The sequence below is a fragment of the Hemitrygon akajei genome, chromosome 26 (genome assembly GCF_048418815.1).
Source record: "Hemitrygon akajei chromosome 26, sHemAka1.3, whole genome shotgun sequence".
NCBI classification, from domain to species: Eukaryota; Metazoa; Chordata; class Chondrichthyes; order Myliobatiformes; family Dasyatidae; genus Hemitrygon; species Hemitrygon akajei.
In genome coordinates, this window is record NC_133149.1 from 14176758 (window position 1) to 14190957 (window position 14200).

General features: G+C 47.7%; 1 protein-coding gene across 1 annotated transcript in view; it reads left to right on the forward strand.

The window, feature by feature from the left end:
* Positions 1 to 13563, forward strand: part of acad8 (acyl-CoA dehydrogenase family, member 8) — a 103075-nt gene extending 89512 nt beyond the window's left edge. Inside the window, exons 10-11 of the mRNA XM_073029596.1 lie at positions 4962 to 5064; positions 13088 to 13563. Coding sequence (XP_072885697.1) covers positions 4962 to 5064; positions 13088 to 13140 — 156 coding nt within the window. The 3' untranslated portion in view covers positions 13141 to 13563. The remainder of the gene's footprint in view (positions 1 to 4961; positions 5065 to 13087) is intronic.
* The last annotated feature ends 637 nt before the right edge of the window (positions 13564 to 14200 follow it).

The following is a 14200-nucleotide window of genomic DNA, read 5'->3' on the forward strand; positions in this document are numbered from 1 at the left end:
GGTGATGAACTTAGAGCATAAATCACCTCATGGAACTATGATGATGTAGCCATTACAGAGTCTTGGTTGAGAGAGGGACAGAAATGGGTGCTTAATGTTTCAGGATTTCAATGTTTTGGGAAGGATAGAGAGGGAGATAAAAGAGGGTGATGAATTGCACTGTTAATCAAGGACAATATCGTAGTTAATCCACTGAGTTTAAATGGATAGAACTCAAGAAAGGTGTAATTACTCTGATGGGATTATACCACATGTCCTACAATAGCCACTAAGACATTGAGGAACAGATATGCTGGCAGATTAGGGAAAGGTGTAAAATCAACAGAGTCATTGTCGTAGGTGGCTTCAACTTCCATAATATAGACTGGGGCCGCTTTAGTGCAAGAGGTTTAGATGGGGCCGAGTTTGTTAGGTGCATCCAGAAGGATTTAGCAAACCAGTATGTGGATAATCCAATGAGAGAAAACAGAATCATCTATGGAAGGGAATAAACAGTCAACATTTCAGGCTGAGGCCTGATGAAGAGTCTCGAACCAAAACATCGACTGTTTATCCCTCTCTGTGGATGCTGACTGACTTGTTGAGTTCGTCCAGCATTTTGTGTGTGTGTGTGACTTCACATGGTAGGGTAATGTTCATTTTCCACAAGTGGTGTTGCCCTAATTATTGTTTCTTTGAGTGTAGTGGTCAAATGCTGATACGTGAGGTGATGAGAAACTGAGCCTGGACTCACTATTGTGATCCTGTAAATGTGCACAGTGCTGGGGGAATTCTGTCATTTGGAGATCACACTCTTAAAATCATGCAAATTGATTATATTGTCAACTGCAACACACACAGAATGCTGGAGGAACTCAGCAGGTCAAGCAGCATCTATCAGTCTGCATGATTTTAGAGTACATAGAACATAGAAATCTACAGCATTTTACAGGCCTTTCGGCCCACAGTGTTGTACTGACCATGTAACCTACTCTAGAAACTGCCTAGAACTTCCCTAGTGCATAGCCCTCTGTTTTTCTACGCTCCGTGTACCTATCTAAGGGGCTGTTAAAGGACCCTAATGTATCTGCCTCCACCACCATCACTGGCAGTGCAGTCCACACACTCACCACTCTCTGTGTGAAAAATTTACCCCTATCTCTGTACCTGCTTCCAAGCACCTTAAAACTATGCCCCCTCGTGTTAGCCATTTTAGCTCTGGAAAAAACCTCTGACTATCCACCACGATCAGTGCCTCTCATCAGCTTATACACTTCTGTCAGGTCACCTCTCATCCTCCGTCATTCCAAGGAGAAAAGGCCGAGTTCACTCAACCTATTCTCATAAGGCATGCTCCCCAATCCAGGCAACATTCTTGTAAATCTCCTCTGCACCCTTTCTATGGCTTCCACATCCTTCCTGTAGTGAGGTGACCAGAACTGAACACAGTACTCCAAGTGGGGTCTGACCAAGGCCTTATATAGCTGTAACATTACTTCACGGCTCTTGAACTCAATCCCATTGTTGATGAATTCCAACACGCCAGTGGTCCCCAACCACCTTAAGCAAAGCATGTGCTACCGGGCTGCAAGGAAACGATATGATTTGTCAATATGTAACGATATGAGTCAGCTGCACCTTTCCTCATTCCCTGTCACGCCCACTGTTGAACTTGAACGCACGCGAGGTCATCAGTCGCCTAAACGCAGTGATGCCCTCACGCCAAGGATCACTGGTTGGCTTCGGGTAACCGGCCACCTCTTGCAGCCGGCGGGAAGTGCCGTTGGTACTGGCCTGGAGCGCGGACAGATGCACGCCGCCTCTGAATCTGTTTAGCACACCGAATGTTCGTGGGGAACACGGTACTAAAATATTCACAGATGACCTAATTCGGGCTCGGATTCGTAAGTAGCAGAGCAGCTACCTCGCTGAGATCTACTGAAGTCATCCCTCGAGCCAAACTTTTGTCGGCCGATAGATCCTATCCTATCTACGGGGGTGGGGGGGGCGTGCCCTGTCGCACTCCTCGCTCGGTTGCTCTCTCCGGACTGCGACCGCCGCGGCCCCAGTACGGGGACCTCCGGCCCTTACCTTGCCCTCTCACTGGTGTGTTGCAATCATCTTATTTGTTCATACGAGGAAAATATGTGCTGTGTGTTTAATATCCAAACGTTACTTAAAATGTTACGATGCTATTGACTTATAAGTGAGTTATAATTGACTTATCACTATATTCATGTGAGGAAAATATGCGCTTTGTGTTTAATACTATATTTGTTAGATAAACCCTTTTAGAAACGAAATTGAGTGTATTAGCCACTTGTAAGTGACTTATCGTGATTATAGTTATAATCACTTATTTTCCGGTCGTGATTAACCCCCGCCCCCGGTCGGTCAGTCCGCAAGAATATCGTCAATATTAAACTGGTCTGCAGTGCAAAAAAGGTCCATGACCCCTGCAACACACCATACACCTTCTTAACAACACTGTCAACCTGTGTCCTATGGACATAGACCCCAAGATATCTCAGATCCTCCACACTGCCAAGAGTTTTACCATTAATATTATATTCTGTCTTCAAATTTGACCTATCAAAATGAACCACTTCACACTTATCTGGGGTTCAACTCCATCTGCCACTTCTCAGTCCAGTTCTGCATCCTATCAATGTCCCGCTGGAACCTCTGACAGCCCTCCACACTATCCACAACACCCCCAAACTTTGTGTCATCAGAAAACGTAATAACCCAGCCTTCTACTTCTTCATCCAGATCATTTATACAAATCACAAAGAGGAGGGGTCCCAGAACAGATCCCTGCGGATCATCATTGGTCACTGACCTCCATGTAGAATATGACCTGTCTATAACCACTCTTTGCCTTCTGTAGACAAGCCAATTCTGGACCCACAAAGCAAGGTCTCCTTGGATCCCATGCCTCCTTACTTTCTAAAGGAGCTTTGCATGGGGAGCCTTTTCAAATGCCTTACTGAAATCCATATACACTACATCTACTGCTCTTCCTTCATCAATGTGTTTAGTCACATCCTCAAAAAATTCAATCAGGCTCATAAGGCACGACCTGCCCTTGACAAAGCCATGCTGACTATTCCTAATCATATTATGCCTCTCTAAATGTTCATAAATCCTGCCTCTCAGGATCTTCTCCATCAACTTACCAACCACTGAAGTAAGACTCACTGGTCTATAATTTCCTGGGCTATCTCTACTCCCTTTCTTGAACAAGGGAACAACATTTGCAACCATCCAATCCTGCCCCTATTGATGATGCAAAGATCATCGCCAGAGGCTTAGCAATCTCCTCCCTCACCTCCCACAGTAGCCTGGGGTACATCTCATCCGGTCCCGGCGGCTTATCCAACTTGATGCTTTCCAAAAGCTGCAGCACATCCTCTTTCTTAATATCTACATGCTCAAGCTTATCAGTCTGCTGAAAGTCATCACTACAATCACTAAGACCCTTTTCCACAATGAATACTGAAATAAAGTATTCATTAAGTACCTCTGCTATTTCCTCCGGTTCCATACACACTTTCCCACTGTCACACTTGATTGGTCCTATTCTTTCACATCTTATCTTCTTGCTCTTCACATACTTGTAGAATGCCTTGGGGTTTTCCTTAATCCTGCCCACCCAGGCCTGCTCGTGGCCCCTTCTGGCTCTCCTAATTTCCTTCTTAAGCTCCTTCCTATTAGCCTTATAATCTTCTAGATCTCTAACGTTACCTAGCTCTCTGAACCTTTTGTAAGCTTTTCTTTCTTTCTTGACTAGATTTATTACAGCCTTTGTACACCACGGTTCCGGTACCCCACCATAATTTCCCTGTCTCATTGGAACGTACCTGTTCAGAACTCCACACAAATATCCCCTGAACATTTGCCACATTTCTTCTGTACCTTTCCCTGAGAACATCTGTTCGCAATTTAAGCTTCCAATTTCCTGCCTGATAGCCTCTTAATTCCCCTTACTCCAATTAAATGCTTTTCTAACTTGTCTGTTCCTATCCCTCTCCAATGCTATTGTAAAGGAGATAGAATTATGATCACTATTTCCAAAATGCTCTCCCACTGAGAGATCTGACACCTGACCAGGTTTATTTCCCAATACCCGATCAAGTACAGCCTCTCCTCTTGTAGGCTTATCTACATATTGTGAAAGGAAACCTTCCTGAACACACCTAACAAACTCCACCCTATCTGAACCCCTTGCTCTAGGGAAATCCAATCGATATTTGGGAAATTAAAATCTCCCACCACGACAACCCTGTTATTATTACACCTTTCCAGAATCTGTCTCCCTATCTGCTCCTCGATATCCCTGTTACTATTGGGCAGCCTATAAAAAACACCCAGTAAAGTTATTGACCCCTTCCTGTTCCTAACCTCTGTCACCCACAGAGACTCCGTAGACAATCTCTCCATGGCGTCCACCTTTTCTGCAGCCATGACACTATCTCTGATTAACAGTGCCACGCCCCCACCTCTTTTGCCTCCCTCCCTGTCCTTTCTGAAACTTCTAAAACCCGGCACTTGAAGTAACCATTCCTGCCCCTGAGCCATCCAAGTCTCTGTAACGGCCACCACATCATATCTCAAAGTACTGATCCACGCTCTAAGCTCATTCACTTTGTTCACAATACCCTTTGCGTTAAAATAGACACATCTCAAACCTTCGGTCTGAGCACGTCGTGTCCCTTCTCTATCACCTGATTATCCTCCCTCTCGCACCATTTAAACTCATTTGTATAATTATGACAATCAATATTGTCAACCGTTTAATACCTTACAAAGTGCTTTTTAAGTTTTCATGTCATTTCTGCTCAAGTTCTATATTACACATTTACAACTTTTGTTTAAATATCTAAACTGAATAATTCCTCTGTGTTGAAGACTAGACACCACAGCATTTACAAAAGTGCATCTTCAGAAAACCTGTTAAATAAACCAATTGTCTCAAACAGATCTGTAATCAGGCACTGCAGATGCACGGTGGCTATGGATACCTGAAGGACTACGCTGTTCAGCAGTTTGTCCGCGATATAAGGGTGCATCAGATCCTGGAAGGTAAGTATTATTGCTGATTTTTTGTTTATTTTTGATTTTGTGGAGTTATCTCGATGTGCTGTTTGGAAAGGATGATGAGTGTAAGTCACTGATGTAGTGTTGAACCTCACTGCTTTGTACAGTGGTATCTGGCTGTACCACAAGCTCCCCCAGATGATACCTAACAAAATAGTTACCGGCTTCTTAATATTTAATGCTTCTTAATACTTCAAAGTTCAAAGTAACTGTATTATCAAAGTACATATATGTCACCATATACAACCCTGAGATTCGTTTTCTTGCAATACTCAATAATTCATAAATAACAATGATAATAGAATCAATGAAAGACCACACCAACTTTGGCATTCAACCAGTGTGCAAAAGACAGCAATAATATTAATAAATGAGCAATAAATATCAAGAACATGAGATGAAGAGTCCCTGAAAATGCCTTGTGGGAATATTTCAAAGATTGGGCAAGTAAAGTTGAATGAAGTTATCCCCTGTCGTTCAAGAGCCTGATGGTTGAGGGGTAATAACTATTCCTAAAACTATTGGTGTGAGTCCTAAGGCTCCTGTACCTTCTACCTGATGGCAGCAGATAGAAGAGAGCATGACTTCGGTGGTGAGGGTCCCAATGATTGGATGCTACTTTCCCACAGCTTTACTTCAGCTTTACTCTAAAGGTCACTGATGAAAAGCAGTTTAGGTGTTTTGGAAATAGTCTCTCATGAGGATTTCTGCTCCCTATTGCTTTTCTGTCTGTACATTTTTTGACATGCTTGATATGCCAGGCGAGAAGTTTGGCAACCTGATCCTCACAAAATCAAGCAAACAGTAGGAAAACATTGATCCTTCGCTGAGGTCAGATAACAGAATCATTCCTGACTTCTTCCATAATGTTTTTCTCACTTTCCCAGTTCCGATGATTCCTTCTCCAAGGATACTGTATAAGCTGCTGACGTGCTCTTTACATCAATCTTCCATTTACTCCACTTGTCCCACCAGAATTTGACTTCCCAAAGTGCATTACCTCCCACTTTTCTGGATTAAATTTCATTTGCTACTACTCTACCCAACTTTCCAGCTGATATGTGTCCTGCTTTATCCCTAGACAATCACCTCTGCTATCCACAACTCACAAATTTTCATGATCCTCATATCTAATTGAGTATTTTGAGGGGATACCTAATAAATTGATGATGATGAGTTGGTGGCAGATGTGGTTTACCTGAACTTCATTAAGGCAAGATTCCAGATGATAGGCTAGTCTTGAAGTTTAAGATGCAAGAGATCTGAGGTGTGTGTTGCACAGTTGGGTTGGTGATAAGAGGTCGTGGGCAGTAGTGGTGCATAGGAGCTTTCTGACTGGAAATCTGTAAGAAGTGACATAGCCAGTGCCGGGGCCTTTGTTGTTTAACATAGAAATCTGCAGCACATTACAGGCCCTTCGGCCCACAATATTGTGCCGACCATAAAACCTACTCTAGAAACTGCCTAGAATTTCCCTAGCGCATAGCCCTCTATTTTTCTAAGCTCCAGGTACCTATCTAAGAGGCTGTAGTCGGGCGCAAAACGCTACGAAAGGAACACACGGAGGCAGAGAGAGCTGAACTCGGAATGACTTTACTGATTCAAACTTGCGCGCTTAAATCCCCCCTCCACGGGTCCCTGTGACCAGTAGGGCGGTCTGGAGTGGAGCCCCCAGTCTGGGTGGCCGGCCTCGCCAGCGCGGTGCGGGTACCCTCACTGGTTGCTCAATGTCCACGTGCGCTGGTTTGAGGCGGTCCACTGTAAAAGTCTCTTCCCGGCCACCCACCTCCACGACACACATGGTTCCGTTGTGCCGGATCACCTTGAAGGGTCCCTCGTACGGCCACTGTAGAGGTGACCTGTGCATGCCCCTGTGAATAAAAACACACTCACAGTCTCAGAGGTCTTTAGGGGTGAAGGATGGTGTGGGACCATGCCTGGAGGTCGGGACCGGTGCCAGGGTCCCTACATTGTCCCACAGCCTCGTTAGCACCACTGCTGGAGTTTCGTCCGAACCTCGGGCCCCTGGTACGAACTCGCCTGGAACCGTCAGGGGGGCGCCATAGACCGATTCCGCTGAGGAGGTGTCCGGGTCCTCCTTGGGGGCTGTGCGGATGCCCAGTAGGACCCAAGGAAGCTCGTCTGTCCAGTTGGGGCCCCTGAGGCGCGCCATCAGGGCTGACTTGAGATGCCGGTGGAATCGCTCTACCAAACCGTTGGACTGGGGATGGTACGCTGTGGTGTGATGCAGCTGGGTGCCCAGGAGCTGTGCCAGGGCTGTCCACAAACCAGACGTGAACTGCACCCCTCTGTCAGAGGTGATGTCCGTTGGGAGGCTGAACCTGGTGATCCAGTTTGCAAAGAGCGTCCTGGCGCAGGACCCAGTGGACGTGTCTGAGAGCGGTACGGCTTCCGGCCATCTGGTGAACCTGTCTACTATGGTAAAGATATACCTGGCACCCCGGGAGACTGGCAGGGGGCCGACAGTGTCCACGTGGATATGTTGGAACCTCCTGTGCATCGGCTGGAACTGCTGGAGGGGAGTCTTCACGTGTCGCTGGACTTTGGTGGTCTGGCAGTGTACGCAGGTCCTGCTGGCCCAGTGTCCGACCTGTTTGCGCAAACCGTGCCAGGCGAATCTGTCCGCTACCAGCTCGATGGATGCCCGGATGGACGGGTGGGCCGGGTCGTGCAGCGTGTCGAACACCCAGATGGACGGGTGGGCCGGGTCATGCAGCGTGTCGAACACCCGGACGGACGGGTGGGCCGGGTCGTGCAGCGTGTCGAACACCCGGACGGACGGGTGGGCCGGGTCGTTCAGCGTGTCGAACACCCGGATGGATGGGTGGGCCGGGTCATGCAGCGTGTCGAACACCTGGCGTCTCCATGCCGCTGGTACCACGGGTCGGGGTTTGCCGGTAGACACGTCGCACAGGAGTCGATCCCCTGCCGGGCCGATGGAGACGTCCTCCAACTGGAGCCCCGAAACGGCGGTGTGGTAAGCCAGGATCTCGGTGTCCGACCATTGTGCTTCCGCCAGTGCTGCGTTGTCTGTTCCTGTGGACAATATGCCTACTGAGTGGAGGCAGGGGTGAGACAGAGTGTCGGCAATGATTTTGTTCTTCCCTGCAACGTGGCGGATGTCCGTGGTGAATTCTGAAATAAGGGACAGGTGCCTCTGCTGCCGAGCCGACCATGGGTCCGATACCTTGGCCAGTGCAAAGGTGAAGGTCTTGTGGTCAATATACACGGTGAACCCCCTTCCCTCGAGGAAGTACCGGAAATGCCGGACAGCCAGGTAGATCACTAGCAACTCTCTGTCAAAGGCACTGTACTGCACCTCTGGTGGCCGTAGGTGCCGGCTGAAGAAAGCGAGTGGTCGCCACTGGTCCTCGATGAGCTGCTCCAGGACTCTGCCGACTGCCGTGTCGGAAGCGTCGACCGTGAGTGCCGTGGGTACATCGACTCTTGGGTGCACTAGGAGGGCTGCCTTTGCCAGCGCCTCCTTGGTCTGCTCGAACGCCTGCGTGGACTCCGCGTCCCATGCCACTTCTTTGGCCTTGCCGGCCATCAGGCTGAACAAGGGTCTCATGTTGCGGGCCACCGCCGGCACAAACCGATGATAAAAGTTGTCCATCCCTACGAACTCCTGCAGGCCCTTGACCGTGCTGGGCTTGGGGAACTGGCGGATGGCCTGGACCTTGTCCGGTAGGGGAACTGCGCCATGTCGGTTGACTCTGTGGCCCAAGAAGTCGCTTTCCGTCAGCCTGAACTGGCACTTTGCCGGATTGATTGCCAGTTTGTGGTCGCTCAGGCGTTGGCAGAGCTGGCGCAAATGTGCCACGTGCTCTTGGTGCGAACTGCTGGCCACCAGGATATCATCCAAGTAAATGAAAGCGAAATCCAGGCTGCGTCCCACCGAGTCCATGAGCCTTTGGAAAGTTTGAGCTGCATTCTCAAGACCAAAAGGCATCCTCAGGAATTCGAACAAGCCGAACGGGGTGATGAGGACTGTCTTGGGCACGTCATCGGGGTGCACTGGGATCTGATGGTACCCCCTAACCAGGTCGATTTTGGAGAAGATGGTCATTCCGTGCAGGTTCTCTGTGAAGTCTTGGATGTGGGTTACCGGGTATCTGTCGGCGGTTGTGGCATCGTTGAGCCTTCTGTAGTCTCCGCAGGGCCTCCATCCTCCTGCGGACTTGGGCACCACATGCAGCAGGGATGCCCACGGGCTGTCTGAGCAGCGTACGATTCCCATCTCTTCCATCTTACGGAACTCCTCCTTTGTGAGGTGGAGCTTGTCGGGAGGGAGCCTGCGAGCTCGGGCGTGCAGCGGCGGGCCTTGCGTGGGGATGTGGTGCTGCATGCCACGCTTGGGGTCGGCCATGGAGAACTGCGGGGTGACTATGGAGGGGAATTCCGCCAACATCCTTGCGAATTCATTACCTGAGAGGGTCACGGAATCCAGGTGGAGGGCCGGTAGCTTGGCTTCTCCGAGCTGGAAAGTCTGGAACGTCTCAGTATGGACCAAACACCGGCCTTTCAAGTCGACCAGGAGGCAGTTGGCTTGTAGGAAGTCTGCCCCTAGTAGTGGCTGTGACACCGCTGCCAACGTGAAAGTCCAAGTGAAATGGCTGGAGCCGAAATGCAGTGAGATAGTTCGCGGGCAGTACGTCCGAATACTGGTGCCATTTGCGGCGGTGAGTCCGGGACCTGGGACCGCGTTACGAGTGTCCATGTTCGAGGGGGGGAGTACGCTGACTTTGGCCCCAGTGTCTACCAGGAAGCGCCGCCCGGAGTGTCGGTCCCAGAGGTACAGGAGGCTGTCTCGGTGGCCAGCCGTCATAGCCATTAGCGACGGCTGGCCCCGGCGTTTCCCGGAAAAGCACATGGTGGACGGCAGCCGTGCGCATCTGAGCCCCATCTTTGGTGATAGAAACACCATTGTTCTGAACTTCTGTCTTTTCCCCCCCGGGTCTCGACGGCTTCGGTTGCGGGGCCTGGGCTTTGGGGTGCGCGATCGTGGCTAGGCCCATGGAGGCTGCTCCGCATTGCTTGCTCTGCCAAAGGACGTCTGCTTTAGTCGCGACACTGCGTGGGTCACTGAAATCCTCACTCGCAAGGAGGAGGCGAATGTCCTCTGGCATTTGCTCGAGGAAAAACTGTTCAAATAAAAGGCACGGCTTATGGCCGTCCATGAGCGCCAGCATATCGTTCATGAGCTCGGATGGCGAGCGGTCGCCCAGGCCGTCCACGTGTAGGAGCCGCGCGGCGGGAGAGTCCGAAGCACCTTAAGCTTAGTGTACCTGTCCTCCGTTGGTGGCTGGCGTAGGAAGTCAACGATCCGGCCTGCCGTCTCCTGGTCGAGCGCACTGACCACGTAGTAATACCGCGTAGCATCAGCTGTAATGTCTCTGATATTGAACTGGGCCTCAGCCTGCTCGAACCAAACATGGGGCTGAGTGGCCCAGAAAGTTGGAAGCTTCAGAGAGACCGCACTGTGCGAATTGCTCGGATTCATGGCTGGTCGCTGAGTCGCCGGTTCCAGATGCCGTCTGGAACGTCGGGGTTACCAGTGTAGTGGCGCGCAAAGCGCTACAAAAGGAACACACGGAGGCAGAGAGAGCTGAACTCAGAATGACTTTACTGATTCAAACTCGCGTGCTGAAATCTCCCCTCCCATGGGTCCCTGGGACATGACATCAGACTGTCCCCGGAAGGTCCGCCCCGAGCAGGCCGCGCATTTGCCTGCAGCTCCCGGTGGCGGTTGGAGTCCCGTGTGTGCGGACTGCCACAAGGCTCTTAAAAGACCCTGTTGTATCCGCCTCCACCACCGTCGCCAGCAGCCCATTCCAAGCATTCACCACTCTCTGTGTGAAAAACTTACCCCTGACATCTCCTCTCTACCTATTTCCAAGCACCTTAAAACTGTGCCCTCTCATGCGAGCCATTTCAGCCCTGGGAAAAAGCCTCTGACTATCCACACGATCAATGCCCCTCGTCATCTTATACACCTCTATGAGGTCACCTCTCATCCTCCGTCACTCCAAGGAGAAAAGGGCGAGTTCACTCAACCTATTCTCATAAGGTACGTCCTCCAATACAGGCAACATCCTTGTAAATCTCCTCTGCACTCTCTCTATAGTATCCACATCCTTCCTGTAGTGAGGTGACCAGAACTGAGCACTGTTTGTAATGTATATATGAATTAGAAAAGAATGTAGGTGGTCTGATTAGTCAGATTGCAAATGACAAAAAAGATTGGTAGTGTATAAGATAAGGTTGCCTAAGGACACTGCTGGGCATAGATCAGAGGGAAAGTTTGGCAGAATTTAATTCAGACACATGTGAGGTAATGCTCTTTGGGAAATCGAATCCTGGTGGGACATACAGAATAAATGGTAGGGACCTTAGGACTGCTGGTGTACAGAGAGACCCAAGTCTATAGCTCCCTGAAAGATGGAGTGGTGCGAAAGGCGGTTAGTACGCTTGCTTTCATCACCTGAGGCACTGAGTAATAGAGGTGGGATGTCAGGTTCATAAAATTATAATGCGAACAGGGCATGTAGTTAGAACAGAGATATTTAGAATTGTTTTTCCACGGCAGGAAAATCTAGAGCTTAAGGAAGATCTGAAGAGTTAAGTTTTTCACAGACAGTAGTAGCTATTTGGAACAAGCTACTGAAGAAAGTGGTGGATGCAGATGTAACTATGATATTTCAAAGTTGTGTGGACAGGTACTTGGATAAGGGACATGGACCTATTGCAGCAAATGGGATTAGTGCAAAAAGTGCACTGTCGCCATGGACAGGATGGGCTAAAATGATCTGTCTCTGTGCTATGTGGTTCAGTGTATTATAGGAAATTACCAAAGTTTCTTTGCAAGCCTGTCCCGCTCTCTAGGTTCTCTGTTCATCAGAAGGTGCACAGGAACACCTGAATAATATCCAGGAAGACAGACCATCCTGAATTGAAAATATATCAGTTACTTTGTTACTGCTGTTTTTAAATTACTAACATATTCAGTGTTCGACAGTTGCATGACAAAGCAATTACAAAGGAGTTTGAAGAGATTTGGTATGTCACCAAAGACTCTTACGGTGGAGAGCAATCTGCCTAGTTGCTTGGTAAGGAGCCTGCATTGTGCAAGAGGCTGCAGAGGCTTGGAGACTCAGCCTGCTCCATCACGAGCACAACCCTCCCCACCATCTCGGGCATCTTCAAAAGCTGGCAACTGAAGATAGCAGCATCCATCGTTAAGAACCCTCACCCTCTGGGACTTGACCTCATTACTATCATCAGGAGGAGGTACAGGCGACTGAAGTCCCACACTCAACATTTTAGGTTCAGCTTCTTCCCCTCCGCCATCAGATTTCTGAACGGACAATGACAATGACCCCACTACCTTGTTATTCCTATTTTCGCACTATTTATTTTTGTAATTTGTAGACTGAATGTCCTTGTACTGTGTTGTTGCCTATAAACAGTAAATGTCATGTCATAGGTAAGTGATAATAAATCTGATTCTGATCCGGCACTGTAATGGATTAAGAATGCAAATTACTGCCTTTTCCCAAATGCAACTAGTGGTGGATAATAAATACTTGTCCTATAAACAAATGAAAAATTTTAATGCCGTGACCGTAGAGTTACTTTATCTATCTGGCCAGCCCCCTCTCCAATATCTGACTACCAACTGGAACCCAGCCTAAGGAGTCCGACTCCTTCGACATCAAAATGTCCAGGTATCATTTGCTGAACCCGAGATTTATATACTTGGGGATGAAGCTCACTGGTTGAATGCAACTTCTTTGGGATTTATATGTTTCTTCCAGATATGCTCATCCATAGATTCTTAGTTCCACAGATGCAGTGTACCATTGCAATTAGGCTTTGATTTATGACAGGTCATTGATAACTGTTTATCCATTTCTATTGTAAACTCAGATGCAGGAAGTTCTTATTATCTTGATGAGGATAAGTAACATTTTTTTATTTTCTGTAGGTACCAATGAAGTGATGCGGATGCTTATCTCTCGAAACCTGTTTCATGACTAATTTTGTTGTGAATGAGTACAGTTCTACAAAGTGGAAACAGTTCACTTTATCAAATACTTATCATGTAAAGGAAGTACAAATACCAGCTTCAGATCTTCAAGCAAGGATTCAACATCAAACCTTATCATTGAGTTAGTATCTCATCATGAAAACTATTCCCGCACTCTAGTGTAAGGTACCTAACCAGTAAAATACAAGTCAAGGTTTTTCTTCCTGTTTATTCCTTATCTGTACAACTAGAACAGATTTCAGAGCCTCAAATCCCCAAGTAACGATAGAGAAGTACCTGGATAGATAAAATATACAGTATAACAGCTCAGTTTGTTGGTGTAAGGCAGATCACTGGTGATTAACATAATCAGAAGTTTAATTATGTCAGGTATTAAAAGCTTGGAGTGAAGTCTAATAAAAAAAATGAAAATAGTTTTTGTTTTGTTTTACTCCTTGTGATGTCTACCCTTGCAAAAATAGAGCCATTTAACACCGGATTTACAAAGGACAATCAAGCTTGATGAACCTCTGGAATTTTTGTGGATGTAATGAGTGTGGTGGAAAAGGGAAGAAGCAGTACTGGACCTAATGAGGAAATAAAATGTAAACTAAAATGACACAAAGCCAAATGGAAGTGTGAGTTGTGAGAAGAAAGCAGATATGACCCAGTGTGATTTTGAGGCATAGATCAAGACAATTTCCCAGGGCAGAAATGGTGAACATGAGGGGACATAACACCAGATGATATGAGGAAGATGTCAGAGGAACACCCCGCCAGGACTGATGATACATTAGAGATGTTTAAAAGACTCTTAGAGTCTCATGGATGATTAAATAAAATGGAGGTCTATGTAGTAAAGGAAGGATTAAATTGATCTTGGAATGGGTTAAAAGATTGGCACAACATCATGGGCTAAAGAGCCTGTACTGTGCTGTATTGTTCTATTATTTTTTTTACAGTTGAGGGAGTGGGCAAATATATGGCAGATGCAGTGTAATGTGCATCCACAGGAAGTCAGGTTAATAATCTGAATGGTGAGAGTTTAGGAAAGGGTACTTGGGTGCCTTG